This window comes from Bufo gargarizans, chromosome 9, assembly GCF_014858855.1.
Source record: "Bufo gargarizans isolate SCDJY-AF-19 chromosome 9, ASM1485885v1, whole genome shotgun sequence".
Classification (NCBI taxonomy): Eukaryota; Metazoa; Chordata; class Amphibia; order Anura; family Bufonidae; genus Bufo; species Bufo gargarizans.
In genome coordinates this window covers 192,160,173-192,185,553 of record NC_058088.1, presented here as the reverse complement: position 1 = coordinate 192,185,553, position 25,381 = coordinate 192,160,173, and the positions used below count along the sequence as shown (strand labels likewise).

Genomic DNA, 25,381 nt, shown 5'->3' with positions numbered 1-25,381 from the left:
CTGTAATAAATGTGGTTTGACGGTAGCAGTTTATCCGTCGGTAAACAGCTTTACAAAAGTCGCATGTTCTATTAAAAAGTCTCATAAGATAAGCATGGTCCTTACTGGAGGGAAATTGCGCATTTTTTGGGGGACTTTTTTGTGACTTTTTAAATAGTCCCAATAGTAAATCTGTCTAGAGATTCATTTACATAAGAAAACACACCCACATTCAGAAAACTGGAGAGCATAGTGCAAAGCAGAAAAAAGTCGCAAATTTGTGCGCAGTTGTAGCGATTGCGCAAAAATTTGTGACTTTTTCACTACATTATTCCCTTAACGTATTTGGACGCAGATGTAATACACAGGAGTCTGCGCTTTACGACGCTGCTTCAAGGTAGATTATGCAGAAAAAAAAGTGGATCAGGTCCAGAACCTTCCTCCAATGCCTCCTCAACAGCGGGCAATTCCAGATCGTTTCGATTAGGTCCCCCATCACCAGTTCTTATTGACCATGACCCATGGACACCAGTAACACTGGCGGAAGAAATACACAGGACCCACACAACATCCCCTGACATCCCCCCTAGCAAAGGGGAAGAGACACAATACTAAGCCATAAGGAAGAGAGAGCTGCAGAGGTCAGGAGCAAACTACAGAAAGGAGAGGAGGAGCTTATTATCACTGCACTGCAGGGCAGCCTGGAGGGAGGAGCTTTTCACTGTTGGACAGCCTAGAGGGAGGAGTTTATTATTAACTGCACTACAGAACAGCCCAGAGGGAGGAGCTTATCACTGCACTACAATCCATCACAGTGTGATCGCTATTGATTGCAGTTGGTGATGGCGGTACATGGCTGGGATCTGAGTTTTCTTGACCCCTGCTCATAGTCAGTTCCTGTAAGCCGGCGGTCACAACTATGTACTCGAAGATGCAGGAAGGGATATAAAACATTTCCTATTTAAAAAATAAATAAATCTAATGAATCGGGGGCTACAGTATATAAATAGATGAAATGCATAGGGACACATCTATTTGTCTGAGCATTTAAAGACAATACCTGTGTATTGTCTACATTTGCCACCAAAGATCGTAGACACTTAAATAACAGCGAGGAATGTCGAGGGGCGCTGCTGAATAACGGTGCCAAAGTTAAAATGTAGACTGACCATCTTTAACCAGTTAAATGTTACTGTGTATCAGGGTATCAACTCAGAAAGTATTGTGCATCTCATCGCCATTGTAATACACTTCACCAGATTGGCAGCAGGATCTGTACAGGCACAATCAGCTTCATGTATCATCCATGAGGAGTAACACAGAAGCCTCTCCAGATAGGGGAACTCAAGAACAATGAGGTCTAAGCTAATATGGGGGAGGATGAGGACTATGGAAGTATTAGGGCTGTTTCACACGAGCGGATGCCGTGCGTGACATCCGCTCCGTGAATGACAGCCAAGACCCGATGCAGACTGCAGAGGCACGGAGCATTATCAATCGTTACTGCTCCGTGCCTCTGCAGTCCGCATCGGGTTTTGGCTATCATTCATGGAGCGGATGTCACGCACTGCATCCTTTCGTGTGAAACAGCCCTTAGAGATATTACATAAAACCTCTCAATCGCCAATCCGCTGTGTGGAGTGTCACGGGTTGTCACGTACTTTGTCATATTCTTTAGGTAAAACGATAAATCTCTTCTTCTCCACCACGGCCGGGTCTCCACAGACGTAGGTCCAGGAATACTCTGGCGACAGGACCTTGGTGGGTTTGTAATACAGGAAATATCTGTTGAGATAACTCTCGTCATGCCAAAGAGCTTCTATGTTTATAGCTTTATCGGACAGCATGGCGTGGTGGCAATGGTTCGTCAACTTGTAGATCTCTTCCACAGTGCCTCCAAAATGGGACCCTGTGTAATAGAAATCGCCCTCGTCTTCAGGGATGTAACCTGCAGACTGAGGTCGCCTTTCATTGGTGAACTCCTTGCGAGACGCTGTGAAATAACATGAATGCATGACACCATAAACATCACTGAGGATCTCAACCCCAACCTCCTGTCTGAACTCCATGTCCACATCTAGACACACCAGATAGTCCACCTCATTGACGAACCGATCATGGATGTAGTCTCGAATGATCTGCATCCTTCTCATGGTGATGTCCTGCCATCTTTTGTAGGCTGGGACCTCCAGGACAACCAGATTTCTCTTTTCACCCAGTGTAATGTTAGGGATGGCAGCGGGCTGGTCGGTCATTACATAATAAGTGACCCGGTGTCCAGTCATGAAAAACTTCTCAGCTGTGTCCAGAAAATGTTCAATATACTTGGTGTATCTAAAAAAGAGAACAAAAAAAATGGTCAGAAAACATGTGGTTTATAAAGTACACCAATCGGTATTATAGTATTTATATTCTTGTACATAGGGCAGTATTATAGTAGTTATATTCTTATACATAGGAGGCAGTATTATAGTAGTTATATTCTTATACATAGGGAGCAGTATTATAGTAGTTATATTCTTGTACATAGGAGCAGTATTATAGTAGTTATATTTCTGTACACAGGAGGCAGTATTATAGTAGTTATATTCTTGTACATAGGAGCAGTATTATAGTAGTTATATTCTTGTACATAGGAGCAGTATTATAGTAGTTATATTCTTGTACATAGGAGCAGTATTATAGTAGTTATATTCTTGTACATAGGAGCAGTATTATAGTAGTTATACTCTTGTACATAGGAGGTAGTATTATAGTAGTTATATTCTTGTACATAGGGGCAGTATTATAGTAGGTATATTCCTGTACATAGGAGCAGTATTATAGTAGTTATATTCTTATACATAGGAGGCAGTATTATAGTAGTTATATTCCTGTACATAGGAGGCAGTATTATAGTAGTTATATTCTTGTACATAGGAGCAGTATTATAGTAGTTATATTCCTGTACATAGGAGGCAGTATAATAGCAGTTATATTCTTGTACATAGGAGCAGTATTATAGTAGTTATATTCTTGTACATAGGAGCAGTATTATAGTAGTTATATTCTTGTACATAGGAGGCAGTATTATAGTAGTTATATTCTTGTACATAGGAAGCAGTATTATAGTAGTTATATTCTTGTAAATAGGAGCAGTATTATAGTAGTTATATTCTTGCACATAGGAGGCAGAAATATAGTAGTTATATTCTTGTACATAGGAGCAGTATTATAGTAGTGATATTCTTGTACATAGGAGCAGTATTATAGTAGTTATATTCTTGTACATAGGAGGCAGTATTATAGTAGTTATATTCTTGTACAGTCGTGGCCAAAAGTTTTGAGAATTACATAAATATTGGAAATTGGAAAAGTTGCTGCTTAAGTTTTTATAATAGCAGTTTGCATATACTCCAGAATGTTATGAAGAGGGATCAGATAAATTGCACAGTCCTTCTTTGCCATGAAAATTAACTTAATCCCCCAAAAAACCTTTCCACTGCATTTCATTGCTGTCATTAAAGGACCTGCTGAGATCATTTCAGTAATCGTCTTGGTAACTCAGGTGAGAATGTTGACGAGCACAAGGCTGGAGATCATTATGTCAGGCTGATTGGGTTAAAATGGCAGACTTGACCTGTTAAAAGGAGGGTGATGCTTGAAATCATTGTTCTTCCATTGTTAACCATGGTGACCTGCAAAGAAACGCGTGCAGCCATCATTGCGTTGCATAAAAATGGCTTCACAGGCAAGGATATTGTGGCTACTAAGATTGCACCTCAATCAACAATTTATAGGATCATCAAGAACTTCAAGGAAAGAGGTTCAATTCTTGTTAAGAAGGCTTCAGGGCATCCAAGAAAGTCCAGCAAGCGCCAGGATCGTCTCCTAAAGAGGATTCAGCTGCGGGATCGGAGTGCCACCAGTGCAGAGCTTGCTCAGGAATGGCAGCAGGCAGGTGTGAGCGCATCTGCACGCACAGTGAGGCGAAGACTTTTGGAAGATAGCCTGGTGTCAAGAAGGGCAGCAAAGAAGCCACTTCTCTCCAAAAAAAAACATCAGGGACAGATTGATCTTCTGCAGAAAATATGGTGAATGGACTGCTGAGGACTGGGGCAAAGTCATATTCTCTGATGAAGCCTCCTTTCCGATTGTTTGGGGCATCAGGAAAAAGGCTTGTCCGGAGAAGAAAAGGTGAGCGCTACCATCAGTCCTGTGTCATGCCAACAGTAAAGCATCCTGAGATCCATTCATGTGTGGGGTTGCTTCTCATCCAAGGGAGTGGGCTCACTCACAATTTTGCCCAAAAACACAGCCATGAATAAAGAATGGCCCCAAAACACCCTCCAACAGCAACTTCTTCCAACAATCCAACAACAGTTTGGTGAAGAACAATGCATTTTCCAGCACGATGGAGCACCGCGCCATAAGGCAAAAGTGATAACCAAGTGGCTCAGGGACCAAAACGGTGACATTTTGGGTCCATGGCCTGGAAACTCCCCAGATCTTAATCCCATTGAGAACTTGTGGTCAATCCTCAAGAGGCGGGTGGACAAACAAAACCCACTAATTCTGACAAACTCCAAGAAGTGATTATGAAAGAATGGGTTGTCAGTCAGGAATTGGCCCAGAAGTTGATGGAGAGCATGTGCAGTCGGATTGCAGAGGTCCTGAAAAAGAAGGGCCAACACTGCAAATACTGACTCTGCATAAATGTCATGTAATTGTTGATAAAAGCCTTTGAAACGTATGAAGTGCGAGTAATTATATCTCACTGCATCACAGAAACAACTGAGACAAAGATCTAACAGCAGTTTAGCAGCAAACACTGTGAAAACTAATATTTGTGTCATTCTCAAAACTTTTGGCCACCACTGTACATAGGAGGCAGAATTATAGTAGTTATAGTCTTGTACATAGGGGGCAGTATTATAGTAGTTATATTCTTGTACATAGGAGGCAGAAATATAGTAGTTATATTCTTGTACACAGGAGCAGTATTATAGTAGTTATATTCTTGTACATAGGAGACAGTATTATAGTAGTTATATTCTTGTACATAGGAGCAGTATTATAGTAGTTATATTCTTATACATAGGAGGCAGAATTATAGTAGTTATAGTCTTGTACATAGGGGGCAGTATTATAGTAGTTATATTCTTGTACATAGGAGGCAGAAATATAGTAGTTATATTCTTGTACACAGGAGCAGTATTATAGTAGTTATATTCTTGTACATAGGGGGCAGTATTATAGTAGTTATATTCTTGTACATAGGAGGCAGTATTATAGTAGTTATATTCTTGTACATAGGAGCAGTATTATAGTAGGTATATTCTTGTACATAGGAGCAGTATTATAGTAGTTATATTCTTGTACATAGGAGCAGTATTATAGTAGTTATATTCTTGTACATAGGAGGCAGTATTATAGTAGTTATATTCTTGTACATAGGAGGCAGTATTATAGTAGTTATATTCCTGTACATAGGAGCAGTATTGTAGTAGTTATATCCTTGTACATAGGAGGCAGTATTGTAGTAGTTATATTCTTGTACATAGGAGCAGTATTATAGTAGGTATATTCTTATACATAGGAGGCAGTATTATAGTAGTTGTATTCTTGTACATAGGAGGCAGTATTATAGTAGTTTTATTCTTGTACATAAGAGGCAGTATTATAAAAGTTATACTATATAGAATGAGTGTGAATTGTCTGGATTTCCTTACTTTCTAATAGCAAACACAGTCAGTCCAATGCGAACTCTTCTCTTGTGGAATTGTGCGTTGAGTATATCTATATTGTAGAGTCTATTCCATACAATCGGCGCTAGCCATGGAGTCACCGAGAGAACATCTGTCCGTCTGGAAGAAAGAAGAGCATTAATCAGTACATCTATTGGGTCTTCTTTTCCAAGTCGATGAAAGTGTTATTCCAGTTTGTGTTTGGCCGTGTCTTCCACAAGTAATAAAGCCCGGAGATCTCGCTCTCTAGACAATTGCTCCCTCTTCCATTTTCAACCACCAGATTTAAATTTTAGTGCGAAATGCAGCCAAACTGTTATCTAGAAATAATATGTAATCTTGAGAATGTGCTTTTATCCCCGCCCTTACCCAAATTGTTTGATCTTAATAAATGTCCAATTTTGAAATGTTTTTTGTTCAATAAATTACATATGCCAGCACTACCTCCCTCTGCTCAGATCACTGCGATACCATTGAACTCTATGGAACTTGTTCAGGGACGACAAGCAGTGGATAAGTGGTGCTCTGCATCAAATACTTAACAGTCCAATCTTGAAAAGATGAAAATGTGTCGCTCACCATAAAATCTTTACTTTGTTAATAAATCCATAAAATACACCGGCTTTGAAGTCAGGGCTGCATTGTTTCATCTTTTGAAAATTTAAATGGTTTTTCTGTTTTGGAGTGTCATTTTTTGATAGAATAACGTAATAACAAAGACAAATAATAAAGTAAATACAATAGCCATACTCACTAGAGAAAATTTACTAATGCTAAAGCTACGTTATAAATGTGAGATTCTTGGCAAATGCATTTTATACAAAATTATTTGTGCCTGTCCGCCAACGACAAGGCGATCTCTTAGGACAGGAAACTACACTAAATACTATCTCCTACTGGCCTCCATAAAATTCCGGGAATGCAGGGTTTCCACATGCATGCTGAGCCCAGTCTCCAATAAATGCACAGAGAGCAGAATAGTGTAATAGGCTTGGAAACATAAGAAGAATAAAAGTAAGCGTTTGAGCCATTTCTGTCTGAGATCCGTTGTACCATCGTGTCATGGTTTTATAGGAGTGCTCTTGTATCTTTATGCATGGATGATGGATTTGTCTTATTTCTTGTGGGGAAAAAGACTTGTCAAGTTCTCACTTTCATTCTCCGATATACGCAGGTGTAGCTTTCTCAGAGGTGGAGTTCAATGACTTAAGAAATGAAATAATATGTCTCGGAAGATTTTCACGTGTAGCTAGTTTCTCAAACCATGATGGGGCTGTAGTGGTATCGTATTTGTCGGCTAGTATTTTGCTGGAGCACTCCAATTCCTGTCTAGCTAAAAAAATTGCCCTTTTTCAATTACTTGTCCTTTTGGTCTTTAAAAGTTGTCAAGAGTAAGGAGATTGGAATCGTTTTCAGAAGCTTCCAAAACTGGGGAGTATGAGTTGTGAGCGCATGTAGTAGGTATGGAATGAAGTCTGCTGTCGGGTGTCTCCGCAGGTCAGAGAAAAGGGGGGTTTCAGCACGTATAGATCGTGTAGTTAGATGTATTCCTTTAGTAAGCCTCTGCCGGGTGGTCTAAGCCCCATAGCCCTGCGAGTTGCCTACCTGACATGAGTGCTAACTCGATGTTAGAACCTAGCGTTCTATATTTGGGGATACATAATTGAAGCTACCTTTTTAGTTGTATAGCCTTATAATATGTCTGTAAATCGGGCAGTCCAAAACCACCTTCCGCACGGCTCTTCATCAGTTTGTTATATGCCAATCTCGGTTTTTTACCATTCCAGAGAAAGGTTGTAGAGATGGTTCTGACCTGTTTGAAGAATACCTGTGGGAGATGTATGGGAACCATATGCAACAAATATTAGTTTTGGGACAATGAAAGTTTGAAGCAAGTTTTTCCATCCTAACCAGGACACTCATGGCAGAGATAAAGATTGCAATGGAGTCTTAATCTTTTTCAAGAGTGGTAGATAATTGGATCTATATAATCTTATAGGATCGTTAGTAAGTACAATTCCTAAGTATGGCGATGAGTTTAGGTTCCATTTAAGGAGGAAGGATGTTAAGCAAATGAATTGTTCCCATAGCCTCCGACTTAGACCATGATCCGAATGGTCTAAAGATTTACAGAATTTGTGGGAATGCTTGTTTGGGGTTCGTGATGAGCAGTAGGAGATCGTCTGCAAACGCTGCACATTTGTGCTCTCTATTTTATCTACCGCCAATCCTTTTATAAGAGGTTTGTCTCGAAAATCCTGTAGTAAGGTCTCCATAACCAATCTGAATGATGGGGAAAGGGGGCACGTTCTGTTAGTGATGTGGAAGGCTTTCGATAAGCTACCATTCACTCTGACTCTTGCACTCGGTCAGTGGTATAAAGACATAATTGCTCGAATAAACATGTCAGGGAGACCGAATCTGTGTAATGTGCGTTGCATATATAGCCAATCTACTCTATAGAAGGTTTTTTCAGCGTCGGTACCTAGGAGCACCAGGGGTAGCGCTTTTTTCTTTGCCCATGCGATAATAAGTCTGCAAAACTGAAGGTTTCCCTCTCTGCCCAACACAAATCCCATCTACTCTTGAGGTATAAGTCTAGGGATAAGAGTATTGAGTCTATATGCTAACAATTTAGCCCATATTTCAACATATAGATTGAGTAGTGAGATGGGTCTATAACATTCTGTACTATCCTTACCTTCTTTAGGGATGATGGTAATGGTAGCTTCTAACGCCTGTCTTGGCAGGGGTTCTCCCCAAGCCAAAGCCTGACACCATGGGGCGCTAATACAGGAAGTAACTTTTTATGATAGCCTGCTGGAAGGCCATCTGGCCCTGGGGATTTACCTATAGGTATGGTCTTAATGATCTTTGTGACCTCTTCCTCTGTGATAGGTGCTAAGAGAGGTGAAACCTCTCCTTTCATCAGTCTCGGAAGATTAAGATTGTTCAAGAATGCATCTGTGCGATGTTCCCGGTCTATTTCCGTTTGGTTTCCAGATGCAATAGAATGAGTGTTATCTAAATTGTATAAGTTTGTGTAATAAGAGCAAAACTCTTCCGCTATGTCTTTCGGTGAGGAACCAGTTGACCCTCTAGGTGTTTTAATCTCAGAGATATGTTGTGTTTCAATCCTCTTCTTGATGAGATATCACATTATCTTGTTTCCCTTATCTCCATGCATATACTGTTTAAATTTGGCATATTGGTATGCTTTGGCGCACTTTATATTGAGGAGGTCTTTGAGCTGTCTTCTCAATATGAGAAGTTCGTCCTGTACTAAAGGTAGAGTCTTAGATCTTTTATGAGTGGCTTCAATAGTGTCAATCTGACCCAATAAAGAACTAAGCTTTTTCTGTCTATCTTTTTTTGAGTTTAGAACCTAACGCTATGAGTTCACCTCTGATGAAGGCCTTGTGGTCTTCCCAAACTATGGTCTGGGAGGTATCTGATGGTTTATTATCCTGGAAATTTTGAGAGAGTTTTCGTGAAATATCTGATAAATGGTTCTTGGAATCCGTTAGGGTCTCATTTAAACGCCACATCCACTCGCGGGTGTGTAGTGTGTCAAAGGAGAGTGTGGTTATTACCGGAGCATGATCTGATACAGTGATGGGGCCAATAGTGGAATTACGTAGCGTATCAATATGTGTCTCTGACAAGAGAATATAATCTTTGATATGAGTGGTGGACCGCGGAGAAGTACGTATTTTCCCAGTCAGAGGTATTTAGTGTTCTTCATGAGTCAATGAAGTGATTGCCTTTTTTATGCCTCCTAGTGTTTTTTGGGACTGAGCTGAAGTGCCCGAAGAGGAATCAAGTATATGGTATAAAGACATTAAGGTCTCCTCCTATTATCTTGACCCCTTCAGCAAAGTCTTGGAACCTAGCTAGGGTAGATTTAATCCGTTTATGTTGGTGGGTATTGGGAGCAAGGGACACTAAGGCTTGCCCAATTTTACCCTTGACAAATGGGAACCTGCCTTCTGGGTCCTGTTGTGTTAAAATGTTGACGAAGGGCAAGTCCTTACTTATTGCCATACGGACGCTGTTTGATAGGTGCAATGGAACCATTGTGAGAAGTGTGTACGATAAAAATGAGGCACCCTACCTACTTCGAGGTGAGTTTCTTGTAGAGAACAAATATCACACCTACCTCTCTTCAATAATGTAAGGATTTTCAACAGTTTTTGAGGTGTGTTGTGGCCTCTACCATTGAAGGTGAATACTTTCACCGCTGCCATATGGTGCCAGTTTTCACGTGCCACTCAAGCCTCCAATAAGTTGTCCAGGCCCGTGTCAAAAACAAAACATAAATTAAAACACAAACTAAAGAACATTGTATGGTTTTTCGTACTTGTTTATTGCTGGATATGCCAGGTCCCCTGACTGAACACAGGGTCATTGGCACAAGAGGCAATAAAACCTAAGTGGTCTCATAGCTGAGCCACTGTTTAGGGGTGTGCGGGGGCAGGCATTGTTGGCTAAGCATCCCAACCCGTACCCTTACACCCGTGCTTCTTATAACTAGTATACCTCCTCCCCAGAATAAAACAAAGTTATTGCATATTAGACAGTATGTAAGAGAAGGAAGATATTAAACAGTAAGAAGAAGAGGATGCCAGAGGTTTAGATGGTTAAATATCTCTTACTCATGTCTCTGAGTCCTCTAGTGGTGATAATCGGTAATACATCCTCATCTCCTAATGCAGTGTATATCTGCACTTCTATGTGGATCCTCATTACTTCTTGTCTAGTCCATAAATCTTTATAGGTGATGAAGTGGAGAAATAGAAGAAGACTTGAGATGGATCGTCTCTGAACCTATATAGTAGAGCGGTGATGGTATTACTTCTAGATTGCCTAGTTTGCTTGAAGTTACTTGAATCTTGGGGCTTGCAAGTGTTCAAAGACGATCAGATAGTCTGCAAGAACTATATGTCTTTGCTGTTAGAGGCGCTCTGCTTGGGTATTACGTTAGTAGGCAGCTTTGGTAGATTGGGCATAGTAGTATCTGTCCAGACTCGATAATGCAGCGGCGGACATTTTTTGTGTAAAAGTGAGGCCAAAAGGATAGAGCCACCTGTATAACAGTTTCTGGCGTCTCAGCTGGTCCGTTAGTGGTTTCAAGGCACGGTGCTTAAACAGAGTTGAAGGGGCCACATCTTGAAAAAGCGAAACCGTTGATTCTCCAGCTCTTGTATCTCTTGTATCGGCGGGGCTAAGGCTGGTGTCTCTTGTATCGGCGGGGCTAAGGCTGGTGTCTCTTGCATCGGCGGGGCTAAGGCTTGTGTCTGTTGCATCGGCGGGGCTAAGGCTTGTGTCTGTTGCATCGGTGGGGCTAAGGCTTGTATCCTTGTATCTGTTGCATCGGCGGGGCTAAGGCTTGTGTCTGTTGCATCGGCGGGGCTAAGGCTTGTGTCTGTTGCATCGGCGGGGCTAAGGCTTGTGTCTGTTGCATCGGCGGGGCTAAGGCTTGTGTCTGTTGCATCGGCGGGGCTAAGGCTTGTATCCTTGTATCTGTTGCATCGGCGGGGCTAAGGCTTGTGTCTGTTGCATCGGCGGGGCTAAGGCTTGTGTCTGTTGCATCGGCGGGGCTAAGGCTTGTGTCTGTTGCATCGGCGGGGCTAAGGCTTGTGTCTGTTGCATCGGCGGGGCTAAGGCTTGTGTCTGTTGCATCGGCGGGGCTAAGGCTTGTATCTGTTGCATCGGCGGGGCTAAGGCTTGTGTCTTGCATCGGCGGGGCTAAGGCTTGTGTCTGTTGCATCGGCGGGGCTAAGGCTTGTGTCTGTTGCATCGGCGGGGCTAAGGCTTGTGTCTGTTGCATCGGCGGGGCTAAGGCTTGTATCTGTTGCATCGGCGGGGCTAAGGCTTGTGTCTGTTGCATCGGCGGGGCTAAGGCTTGTGTCTGTTGCATCGGCGGGGCTAAGGCTTGTGTCTGTTGCATCGGCGGGGCTAAGGCTTGTGTCTGTTGCATTGGCGGGGCTAAGGCTTGTGTCTGTTGCATCGGCGGGGCTAAGGCTTGTGTCTGTTGCATCGGCGGGGCTAAGGCTTGTGTCTGTTGCATCGGCGGGGCTAAGGCTTGTATCTGTTGCATCGGCGGGGCTAAGGCTTAAGACAAGGTGGCTTTAAAGAAAGATTTTGTGAGCGCACCGCTATCTGCAGCTTGTGCGAGTTCACTGGCGTGGAGTCTGTCTTCTTCCTCTCCTTCAGAGTCCCACCCATAGGCCTGATGCGCCATCTTGTCTGGGTGCGCTGGTGACGCTGTAAGTTTCTTGAGAAATCTATCCATTTCTGCTTGGATCTCCTTTTGTTTTGGGGTACCCAGAGTCTCCCTGGGTCTGTTTTTGCCTATTTTAACCGATGTGAAGCTGTCTCTGGCGTGTGGCAGCTATGAAGCTCTCTCTCAGACCTCCGTCTTGTTCGGTGGTTACGCTCTGCCCCGAAATCCTACGCATACAGAGCGTGCGCTGGAAGATGCAAGTTCCCAAAGGGGAGGTGAGTGGCACCAGCAGTGAAGATGCACCACCTCAGGGCCCTGATGGGGCGAGGATGCAGCCGGGCAGTAGAGAGAAGCTGAGGTCCAGAGTATAACGCTGGTTTCACACGAGCGTTGCGGAAAAAGATGCGGGTGCGTTGCCGGAACATGCACGATTTTGCCGCGTGAGTACAAATCATTGTAATGCGTTTTGCACTCGCGTGAGAAAGCTCGGCGTGTTTGGTACCCAAACCCGAACTACAGAAGTTCGGGTTTGGGATCGGGGTGGTGTAGATTGTATTATTTTCCCTTATAACATGGTTTTAAGGGAAAATAATAGCATGCTGAATACAGAATGCATAGTACAACAGGGCTGGAGGGGTTAAATTTTTTTTTTAACTCACCTTAATCCACTAACACGCGCAGCCTGACTTCTCTTCTGTCTTCATCTTTGCTGTGCACAGGAATAGGACCTTTGATGACGTCACTGCTCTCATCACATGGTCCATCGCATGATCTTTTACCATGGTAATAGATCATGTGACGGACCAGGTGATGAGTGTAGTGACGTCACCACAGGTCCTTTTCCTGTGCACAGCAAAGATGAAGACAGAAGAGAAGTCAGGCTGCGCGTGCAAGTGGATTAAGGCGAGTTAAAAAATTTTTTTTTTAAATTAACCCCTCCAGCGCTATTTTACTAAGCATTCTGTATTAAGAATGCTATTATTTTCCCTTTATAGCCATGTTATAAGTGAAAATAATAATGATCGGGTCTCCATCCCGATCGTCTCCTAGCAACCGTGCGTGAAAATCACACAGCGTTCGCACTTGCTTGTGATTTTCACACAGCCCCATTCACTTCTATAGGGCCTGCGTTGTGTGAAAATGCACAATATAGAGCATGCTCCGATTTTCACGCAACGCACAAGTGATGCGTGAAAATGACCGCTCATCTGCACAGCCCCATTGAAGTGAATGGGTCCGGATTCAGTGCGGGTGCAACGCGTTCACCTCCCTCATTGCACCCACGCGGAAATCTCGCCCGTGTGAAAGAGGCCTAAGGGTAGAAAAAGACACCGTGCCCCGGCCTTATGAAAGGTGCCACCTAGAAATGCCACACCCGGGGGTACAGACTATGTGCAATGCTGCGTGTCGTGAGGAGAGGAATACCATGACCTCTTAGTGCCCTGAGAAGGAGAGTGGGTGCAATAGCCTGCTGTCACGGCTGGGTGTGGGGGAAACCCCCAGCCGTGCGGTGCCAGGAGATGGTAGGGTTACCCCTTGGCCGGGACCACAGAGTTAGGGAGCAGGTCACCTCCTATTGCATCCCTAACGCTGACCCTGTCTCCTATCTGTATGAGCCGACCTTGGTGGTAGGAGGACTCATACGCCGGAACCTTAAAGTCCCTACGAGCCCTCAAGTCGGCCCTGTACTAGGGGACAGAGTGAGACGACCTGCTCCTCCTAGGCACGGGGGAGCAGGAGTCTCAACGGCCAAGCAACACAGGGGAAACATCAACAGACATATGGAAATGACAGGTAAGTGAGACTAGTCCTGCACTTACCTGCCACAGACACACAAACCTGGAACCCATGAACAAGTGCTGATGTCCACAGCAACATAAAGGACACAGCACACACCAGACATACAAGGGAAACCAGGAAACCATAAGCTGCACTAACAAGATAACCCCACACACACCTAGATAACACCAAGAAACATAGAAATTCCCAACACAGGTTTTATGACCAGAAGGATGGTAGGGTTACCCCTTGGCCGGGACCACAGAGTTAGGGAGCAGGTCACCTCCTATTGCATCCCTAACGCTGACCCTGTCTCCTATCTGTATGAGCCGACCTTGGTGGTAGGAGGACTCATACGCCGGAACCTTAAAGTCCCTACGAGCCCTCAAGTCGGCCCTGTACTAGGGGACAGAGTGAGCGTTAGGGATGCAATAGGAGGTGACCTGCTCCCTAACTCTGTGGTCCCGGCCAAGGGGTAACCCTACCATCCTTCTGGTCATAAAACCTGTGTTGGGAATTTCTATGTTTCTTGGTGTTATCTAGGTGTGTGTGGGGTTATCTTGTTAGTGCAGCTTATGGTTTCCTGGTTTCCCTTGTATGTCTGGTGTGTGCTGTGTCCTTTATGTTGCTGTGGACATCAGCACTTGTTCATGGGTTCCAGGTTTGTGTGTCTGTGGCAGGTAAGTGCAGGACTAGTCTCACTTACCTGTCATTTCCATATGTCTGTTGATGTTTCCCCTGTGTTGCTTGGCCGTTGAGACTCCTGCTCCCCCGTGCCTAGGAGGAGCAGGTCGTCTCACTCTGTCCCCTAGTACAGGGCCGACTTGAGGGCTCGTAGGGACTTTAAGGTTCCGGCGTATGAGTCCTCCTACCACCAAGGTCGGCTCATACAGATAGGAGACAGGGTCAGCGTTAGGGATGCAATAGGAGGTGACCTGCTCCCTAACTCTGTGGTCCCGGCCAAGGGGTAACCCTACCATCTCCTGGCACCGCACGGCTGGGGGTTTCCCCCACACCCAGCCGTGACAGTATGACCAGAAGGATGGTCCTCACCAGGCAGATGGAGGAGACAGGAGGCTGCTCCAGCCAGCATGGCTGAGAGCAACCTACTGAGCCCAGCCAGGGACTGAGGCTTTATAGGCCAAGAGGCCCCACCCAACGATCAACCACACCCAGTGACATCACACACACTGGGAAGGAAGTTAACCCTTCCAGCACACAGAAGGGAAAACACACATATAAGGGGAAGTGCACATAATACATAACCTCGTGCACCACAAAACGACAAAGGGAGTGCACATAAAACACGTTGCCAAGGGCAACCGCACGCACACTTGTTGTCCGCGGCAACCGCACCTGAGGCAAACAACTAAGTGCCCCAGCTGCGGTTGACGAACTCCCAAACCGCGGGCAACAGCATGCGGCACCCAAGGAGTCACGACCATGACCAGGGGTCGTGACACCTGCACAGTCACTATTTCCATCTTTATTGCTGCAACCAGAGGAGACTCCATCGACAGAAGGGATGCTCAACCTGCAGCCCTTCAGCTGTTGTAAAACTACAACTCCCACCATGCCCTGCTGTAGTATGATAGCTGTAGGCTGTCCAGTTATGCTGGGAGTTGTAGTTTTACAACAGCTGAAGGGCCGCAGGTTGGGCATCCCTGATCTAGAGTGTCGATGCCAAGAGTGAGCAGTTACCACCTAAAGACCTAGACATCCCAGACACTAGAGGGAGATAGGGAGCCCCTAGTATAAATGTCCAAGCCCAGACAGGGAGGTTTCAGGTCATAGGAGTCTGTGGAGACAGAAGTGAGAAGGTACCAGCCAGAGATTTGCTGAGGGCCTCCTCCTGACATGCAGCTGGATAGTCCAGGCTTCTAGTTGCCACCAGGAGGCTAGTGGAGAAGTACAGCCTGCCTGGAGATCCTAAATCCAGCTAGCACAGATGAAGTTACCCCAGTAGTAGGGATGGTCCTCCTGGGAGAAACCTGCAGCCACCTACAACCAGCTCAGAGAAGTAAGCTGATGGGCAGAGGTACTATAAGATAAAGGCAAGGGTCAATACGGGAGGAAGATTTATTACCAAGGATTCAAGCCAGCATTTAGGCATCCGGGCCTTGGGATCCAGCCAGCCAGGATAGCTGAGGGGATAGTGCAGCCTGGTCTGCGAAGCATTAACTGTTTACCCTCCAAGTATCTTGCATGTTTATTACCTGCCATATTGAGAAATAACCTGCTGGTGGAACATTGTTTTATCAGTGACTGCATCACCAACTGTATGTACAAAGTTTGGACAGTTTCCAAGTAAAGCAACGTTTGGTTCACCATACCATCTGTGTACCTCAGTTACTACTGCTATAAATCGGTGTGCCACCGTTACAGGCACTGGCGTCACGATCCTTAAAGGGACCTTGCCTCAGGCACTCAAAATACCTGCAACATCCAGGGCACCTCGTCCACCATCAGGCCTGGTCCCTACATCCAGAGTGTGCCCCAGAGGAACTGGTGTCTACCTCTCCTTCACTGCCGCATGCCTGCCCAGGGTTCTCCTCCAAACAGTGAGTAACCCTCGATTGCCCATAACCGTGACCTCGCTATCGCAATACCCTGCAGATCCGGCACTAATACATTCCTATGGGAAAAAATGCTGTATCCGGCATTCAGGCAAGTCTTCTCCTGAACAGTCAAAATGACTGAACTGAAGACGTCCTGATGCATCCTGAACGGATCGCTCTCCATTCAGAATGTATGGGGATAAAACTGATCAGTTCTTTTCCGGTATAGAGCCCCTAGGACTGAACTCTATGCTGGAAATGAAAAACGCTAGTGTGAAAGTACCCTTAGAAGAGCTCTGGTTTTCTGCAGCGCCCCCACAGGTGACTCAAAGTATTACACCGTTCTTATATCAATTACTATGATTATCAGACTCTAAGCACTTGGAGTAACTTACGGAGGGTTCAGGGATTGTGGTCTCTTGTACAGCATCCTGGAAACAGAGAAGAGGACAGCAGCATTATTTCATTGTATTTGATCGGTCTGCATGTTAAAGCGGCGCTCCGCGTCCGGGAGCCAGATGCCTCAGGCTCACTCCCTACTGCAGGCCACGGCTTGTGCTTGTCTTTCAGATCTCTCTGCTGGCCTGCAGATTAATGGATGTAAATGAAAAAGCCATATCTAACCAGTAGGTGGCGCTGGTGTACATGATCCTGTGATATTATTTCCAGCAGTAGGTGGCGCTAGTGTACATGATCCTGTGATATTATTTCCAGCAGTAGGTGGCGCTGGTGCTCACTGGTAGGATAAGAATTAGTTTTCCTTTTGCTATAGGTCGGTATCCACCATGTAGTGAAGCTGTTCAGCCACAAGATGTCAGCAGTGAGCTGAATGGACCTTTACATAGAGTTACAGGGCGGGGGAATATAGGGTCACTTCTCATGAATTTACCGCTCATTGGGGGTGATTTCGGAGACTGTCTATGGACAGAGAATTGGCTTGAGTTACAGAGGAGATTATATTGGGGGGGTTATAAAGTCTTACATCCTATAAACCTCTGTCTTTATGAGAACTTCACTTCTGTCGTTTGCTGAGGTTACGATGTGACCGAACGGAGGGACGGTGATCGGTTTCTTTGTAGCGCTTGATGGTTTTTGTGACTGCACTTGGGGACACTTTCAAAGTTTTCCCAATTTTTCGGACTGACTGACCTTCATTTCTTAAAGTAATGATGGCCACTCGTTTTTCTTTACTTAGCTGCTTTTTTCTTGCCATAATACACATTCTAACAGTCTATTCAGTAGGACTATCAGCTGTGCATCCACCTGACTTCTCCACAACGCAACTGATGGTCCCAACCCCATTTATAAGGCAAGAAATCCCACTTATTACACCTGACAGGGCACACCTGCGAAGTGAAGACCATTTCAGGTGACTACCTCTTGAAGCTCATCAAGAGAATGCCAAGAGTGTGCAAAGCAGTAATCAAAGCAAAAGGTGGCTACTTTGAAGAACCTAGAATATGACATATTTTCAGTTGTTTCACACTTTTTTGTTATGTATATAATTCCACATGTGATAATTCATAGTTTTGATGCCTTCAATGTGAATCTACAATTGTCATAGTCATGAAAATAAAGAAAACTCTTTGAATGAGAAGGTGTGTCCAAACTTTTGGTCTGTACTGTGTGTGTGTGTGTGTGTGTATATATATATATATATATATATATATATATATACACACACACACACACTGTATATATTACACAGTATTATAGATGTAATATGTACAGACATATAGTATATACAGCAGTGTACTGATATGTGAGGTATGAGGTATAATAGATTCGGTGTGTACAGATATATAGTATATACATCATTGTACTGATATGTGAGGTATAAAAGATGAAGTGTGTACAGATATATAGTATATACAGCAGTGTACTGATATGTGAGGTATGAGGTATATTAGATGCAGTGTGTACAGATATATAGTATATACATCAGTGTACTGATATGTGAAGTACGAGCTGTCAATACACTGCTGTATTTACTATATACCTGTACACACTGCATCTAGTATACCTCATATGTCAGTACAGGTTGTATATACAATATATCTATACACACTGCATCCATTATACCTTGTACCTCACATATTACACTACTGTATATACTATATACCTGTACACACTGCATATTTTATACCCTGTACCTCACATAGTACTCTATGGAATATACTATATACCTGTACATACTGCATATATTATACTCTGTGTAACGGATCTCCTGGGACCTCAACTGGGTAACTCCATTGATGGATGCTCCTAGTGCTTCCCGAGGACTCCAAGCACTCCGCTCGACACTGTAACCACCACAGACCCCACGAACCGCCGCATCTTGGTTGGGGTCTCACCGTCCTCCACCCACGCTGGACCCAAGACCGGGCTTCAGCTTCCAGTGGATAAACCTCTCCTAAATCCAGAGAGCAGGAACCATGAACAAACTCTTACAAGAGCTAGTAGTTATAGCCAGGGGAGTATAGCAAATCTTCAGCGTATAGAAATCCCCAGTGTCAATCAGTTACCCAAACTCCAGTCTCAACATGATGAAGGGTAAAACAGGAACTATTTATTGAACACACAAGCATTGACTTATATACACATTTTCCAACAAGGGTATCACCCCTGTGGTTGGGAACTGAGGACATAACATAGCAACCAATCCTTACAGTTTAAACACAAAAACTATACATTCAACAAACACAATGGCATTGTCTGTGACGCAATTAACAAACACAATGGCATTGCCTGTGACGCAATTAACAAACACAATGGCATTGTCTGTGATGCAATTAACAAACACAATGGCATTGTCTGTGACGCAATTAACAAACACAATGGGATTGCCTGTGACGCAATTAACAAACACAATGGCATTGTCTGTGACGCAATTAACAAACACAATGGCATTGTCTGTGACGCAATTAACAAACACAATGGGATTGCCTGTGACCCAATTAACAAACACAATGGGATTGCCTGTGACGCAATTAACAAACACAATGGCATTGTCTGTGATGCAATTAACAAACACAATGGCATTGTCTGTGACGCAATTAACAAACACAATGGGATTGCCTGTGACCCAATTAACAAACACAATGGGATTGCCTGTGACCCAATTAACAAACACAATGGGATTGCCTGTGACACAATAACAGAATAGGCATTGTCTTTGACGCAATCAACAAAATACAATTACCAAAACACATTGGGGTCTGCCTGTGATACAATTACCAAACATAATGGGCTAACTTAATCACTCACAGGCAGAAAACACATTTTTCACATGAAAACACAGAAAACACCTCAAAACCCCACATATCCCATAATTTATACATCCATGGATAGCTCTGATCTGGGTGAACAACATATCCGAAAATCACCCAGATCCGAGCAGGGGTTCCTGAATTCCAAGGAAGTCACATTTGGCCGACCACAAGCATGGCTTTCCTGCCCAAAACAGTTCCACAGATTTTGGCTGTGCGGCCGGTCTGTCTTCTCCTTCAAAGTGAGTATGGGCCATAATCCTGAGGCAAGAGGCTGGCAAACAGACCCCTCAAAAACCCAGTGGCGAGGTTATTTTCGCCACTCCCTGTAAATCACATATCAGTACACTATGGAATATACTATATACCTGTACACACTGCATGATATTATACCTTGTACCTCACATATCAGTACACTAGGGAATATACTATATACCTGTACACACTGCATGTATTATACCTTGTACCTCACATACCAGTACACTAGGGAATATACTATATACCTGTGCACACTGTATGTATTATACCTTGTACCTCACATAACAGTACACTAGGGAATATACTATATACCTTACATAACAGTACACTAGGGAATATACCTCACATATCAGTACACTATGGAATATACTATATACCTGTACACACTGCATTTATTATACCTTGTACCTCACATATCAGTACACTAGGGAATATACTATATACCTGTACACGCTGCATTTATTATACCTTGTACCTCACATAACAGTACACTAGGGAATATACTATATAATATATCTGTACACACTGCGTCTATTATACCCTGTACCTCACATATCAGTACACTGCTGAATATACTATATACCTGTGCACACTGTATGTATTATACCTTGTACCTCACATAACAGTACACTAGGGAATATACTATATACCTCACATAAAAGTACAATAGGGAATATACTTATATACCTCACATAACAGTACACTAGGGAATATACTATATACCTGTACACATTGCATGTATTATAGGTCTTTTGTGTTTCAGGGCTGTTTTGGAATCCCAATCTGGCCCTGATGGCATCAATTTTAAAACGCAGCAGCAAGAATAGTTCATGGAACAAAGGGAGGGGCCTGGAATGGGTAGTGGGAGGGGCTATAAACAGGGAATGGGGGCCCAATTTAGATTCTTGCTATGGGACCAAGTGATTTCTATGTACGCCCCTTGGCGCCAGCACCACCTAGTGGTGAATGGGTGCAACTACATTGCAAGCCTGATAATAGGAAATACCATACATTACAAATACATAGGCAGAGGTTTAAAGTGTCCTGTTTTACACACATATGTGGCCTCACTGAATCAGGGGCGTGGCTTAGCGGGACCTAGAAGTTGATTTTTAACTTCATTTTTTCAATCCCTATCGGCTGAGGAGCGGGAGGGGGCGTGGCCTAACAGAGGGCATGGTTTTAAGCTCGTCTTTTGAGGGAGGGTGGACAGATTGTGGCAGGGGCACTGGCGTAGCTATAGGAGTCGCAGCAGTTGCAATTGCGACCGGGGCCCCCTAGAAGAGAAGGAGTGCTTCAGCGCTGCACACCTACCGCGCACCCACAGTGAGTCACTTACAGAGGTGGAGGCAGCGGTGGATGGTGCAGGCAATGGGACGGTCGGTAATCACTCACCTCCTCACACCCCTGAAAAGCAGATGTTATGGTGGACCCTGCAGAGCTACAGGACCTGACCTTAGTATAAAGGACCTTTGATGATGTCATGATCACGTGTGAAGGAGGAGTCAGCACTGCACTTGGTCAGAAGAACTGTCTGTATAAACAGCGCAGTGTATGTGTATACAATGTGTACGGTGGTGCTGTGCGAATGTGTGTGCAGCAGAGCTGTATGTGTAATGTGTAGAGCAGAGCTGTGTGTGGGAAATGTGAATGTAGCAGAGCTATATGTGTAATGTGTAGAGCAGAGCTGTGTGTGTAATGTGTAGAGCAGAGCTGTGTGTGACGGTGCATGCAGCAGAGCTAGATATGTAATGTGTATGGTGAAGCTGTGTGTGTGTGGGTAAGGCTACTTTCACACTTTTTGCAGAGTGATCCGGAAATCTGCATGCAAATGGACAGCCTTTGTAGACGGATCTGTCTTACAAATGCATTGAAAGAACGGATCCGTTATATATTTTTTTCACATTTTTACCGGTCTGCAACAGATCCGGCATTGCAGTATTTTTAATGCTGGATCTGGCATGCTGCGGTATTATCTCCGTCCTGAAAAGTCAAAAAGACTGAACTGAAGACATCCTGATGCCTCCTGAACTGATTACTCTCCTGATCAGTTCTTTTCCGGTATTGAGCTCCTGTGACGGAACTCAGCGCCGGAAAAGAAGAACGTACACTAAGGTGCACGCAGCAGAGCTATACTGCATATGTAATGAGTACAGTGGGGCTGTGTGTGAGTAGGTGCATGCAGCAGAACTATTCTGTATTACATTTACTCTTAAAAAGAGTAAAAAAAGGAAAAAAATATTTAAAAAAATATATAAAAATGCAACTCACCCCCTTTCTTAAAAATACATAAACAAATATAACAATTAACATTAAGGGCAGTGATGGTCAGTACACAGTGTTCACCAGCGGGCTGCCATCTTTAGTAAGGTAGACTCACCCGTCTGGCGATGCACAGGTGAGCCCTTGCCTGTGCCTGTGCCGGGAGCTGGACTGAAATCAAATGCAGTCACTGGGAGCAGGCAGTTCCGAGAACAGCCCGATGAAGGCCCCCGGTGGCTGTTCTCAGAACTGCCTGCTCCCGGTGACTCCATTTGATTTCAGACCGGCTCCTGGCACAGGCACAGGTAAGGGCTCACCTGTGCATCGCCGGACGGGTGAGTCTACCTTACTAAAGATGGCAGCCCGCATGTGTTTGCTGGCAAACACTGCGAACTGACCATCACTGATTAAGGGTTTTGCCACATGCGAAAACACCTGTACTGTTGAGCCTTTAGCTGTCTGGGCTCCTTCCTGCAAGAGTGACGCCCCTCTGGGCACCTTACGGGCTCATTTGCATACCAAATAAACTGGATTTTCAGAGGATAAAAACATCTATTGCTGGAACAAGGGCACATCTGGAAATAAGGCGCTAAGTGCTATTAGGCCAGGGCTTTACTTCAATAGCGATTATCCTGGTGACAGATTTCCTTCAAAGCTCTCTTACACCAGTGAAGATAAATGGCTGGGTTGTTATGGAAACCTGGAGTAAAACTGTGTGTGGGGGCTGTAGGGCCTGCGAGCTTCTATTGGCTGATAAGGGTCATGTGACCAAGCTTCTATTGGCTAATGCATTTTTTGGGAATATCTCAGGAACGGTACGTCCTAGAGAGCTGAGACCCACTGTAAAACCTTCCCAGACACCTGATGTACCTGTGTGCCAAATTTCGTAAAAATTGAATTGTTTGGTCACAATGATGTTTCTTCCTTCATTTGGTGTAAAAAAGGAGAATCCTTCAACCCAAAGAACACCATCGCCACTGTCGAACATGGTGGTGGGAACCTAATGCTTTGGGGGTGTTTTTCAGCCGATGGACCAGGGAACCTAATGACAGTAAACGGCACCATGAAAAAAGAGCAATATATGAGGATTCTCACCGACAACATCAGACCGTCTGCAGAGAAACGTGGCCTTGAGCACCAGTGGACATTTCAGCATGACAATGACCCAAAACACACAGCAAAAGTGGTGAAGAAATGGTTAGCAGACAACAACATTAACGTCTTGGAGTGGCCCGGCCAGAGTCCAGACTGGAATCCAATGGAGAATCTGTGAAGGGAGCTAAAGATCAGGGTGATGGCAAGAAGACCCTCCAACCTAATAGATCTGAAGCTCATTGCTAAGGATGAATAGGCAAAAATACCAGTGGAGTTTATAGGAAGTGTCTGATTGCTGTAATAGCCAAGAAAGGCTTTTCTATTGATTATTGAGAAGGGTAGGAATAATTTTGGACTGGACACTTTTCGCTCAAATGTAAATAAAAGCTGAGAATTTTTTTGACTGACTGGTGCTGCAAGATGAGAATTCAGAGGTGGAAATGGAGGAGGAGAAGAGGGTGGGGTTGAAGCCACTAATGTAGGTGGTGGCGGAAGTAGGGCCTGCAATCCTTGGCGTCGGTAGCACCTCTGCCATCCCAGGGTACGACTCGCTCCCAGCCTCCACAACATTCACCCAGTGTGCCGTCAGGGAAATGTAGCGTCCCTGGCCGAAAGCACTTGTCCATGTGTCAGTCGTTAAGTGGACCTTCCCAATAACTGCGTTGGTCAGGGCACGGGTGATGTTTCGGGACACATGCTGGTGTAAGGCAGCGACGGCACACAAGGAAAATAGTGACGGCTGGGGACTGAGTAACGAGGGACGGCCACCGCCATCAGGCTACGGAAAGCCTTAGTATCAACAAGCCTAAATGGCAACATTTCCAGGGCCAGCAATTTGGAAAGGTGCACATTTAGTGCTATGGCCTGTGGGTGAGTGGCTTGGTATTTACGCTTGTGTTCAAAGGCCTGGGGTATGGACAGCTGTACGCTGCGCTGGGACGCGGAAGTGGATGTGCTAGCTGATGGTGCTTGCGAAGGTCCAGGTGCAGGGCAGGAGGCATCCGGGCCTGCGTCTTGGACAGGGGATTGGTCAGCACATAACAGGGGAAGAGGAGGCAGTGGTGTGACCTGCAGACACTGATTGTGGACCCAGGCGTTCGGCCCACCTATTAGGGTGCTTTGATGCCATGTGACAGATCATGCTGGTGGTGAGGTGGCTAGTGTTCACGCCCCTGCTCATTTTGGTACGGCACAGGTTGCAAATGACAATTTTTTTACTATCCGCACTTTCCTGAAAAAACACCTACCTCTTGGCAAGGGAGATTGCCAAAAGGGGATGCTCCGAGGAACAGTTGCGGGCCTATTTGGTGTGGCCCGCCTTCTACCTTTTGATACCCTACTGCCTTTTCCAGCCTGTTGCGGTGCTGAGGATCCCTCCGCCTCTGTACTGCTCTCCTCGCTTAGTTTGCCACCTTCCCAGGTTGGGTCAGTGATTTCATCGTCCACCACCTCCTCTTCCACTTCCTCACTCTGGTCATCCTCCTGACTTGTTGACCTACCAAGAACCTCACTTATTGACAACTGTGTCTCCTCCTCATCATCAACCTCTTGAGACACTAATTGCCGTTGACTTATTGGCAACTGTGTCTCATCATCATTGCCGTTCCCCACCGTCATCTTTTTCTGACTGTGGATGCTCAAGAGTTTAGGAATCAGTGCATGAGATCTCCTAATGTCCCTCTTCAAGCAGGCTTAGTGAGAGGGCCAAATCAAGGAATGGCGATGAAAAGAGCTCCTTGGGATATGCGAGTGTGGGATCACTTGGCATTGTTATAATGGATCCGCAAATAAAGACGGCCGCAACGCAGACTCACACAGCTGTCATTCATATTTTTTGCTGATACGCAAAATACATACGGTCCTGTGAATGCAACCTTAGGAGTAGTCATCATCTCACCTGTCAATCATAGGTTTCTGCCGGTGACTGGAGATCAATGATTTGTTTTCCCTGTGACACAAAAATAAGACATTTTGAAAATGGAAGGAAATAAAAAAAATAGTTGCCTGCCCCCCCCCCCCCCCCAATATCAGAAATCACAAGAACCACCAAGGTTCAAACCCAAAAATTGTGGTCTTCAGTCATTGTAAAATACAGTGCAAGAATTAATATACAAATGTACTCACCCATTTTGTTTGCAGGATGTTATGGTGATTGTGCGCCAGTCCCAAATGTCCATATGTCCCCTAAACGGTGAAACAGCGGAGTCATTACTTCTCCTTATAATTATG

At 44.6% G+C, this 25,381-nt stretch overlaps 1 protein-coding gene across 4 annotated transcripts in view; it reads right to left on the bottom strand.

Annotated features, from left to right (window-relative positions):
* Positions 1-1,532: 1,532 nt before the first annotated feature.
* The window catches only part of LOC122919647 (histo-blood group ABO system transferase-like), a 66,416-nt gene continuing 42,567 nt past the window's right edge, over positions 1,533-25,381 (bottom strand). For 3 of the 4 annotated variants that reach the window (XM_044268800.1, XM_044268797.1, XM_044268799.1), the window contains 5 exons: positions 25,277-25,336; positions 25,050-25,100; positions 16,664-16,699; positions 5,691-5,825; positions 1,533-2,313 (listed from right to left, as the gene is read on the bottom strand). In XM_044268800.1, the coding sequence (XP_044124735.1) occupies positions 1,623-2,313; positions 5,691-5,825; positions 16,664-16,699; positions 25,050-25,100; positions 25,277-25,336 (973 nt within the window). In that variant the 3' untranslated portion in view covers positions 1,533-1,622. Of the gene's footprint in view, positions 2,314-5,690; positions 5,826-7,378; positions 12,399-16,663; positions 16,700-25,049; positions 25,101-25,276; positions 25,337-25,381 lie in introns of those variants that run through there. The other variant, XM_044268798.1, reaches the window with a different exon arrangement.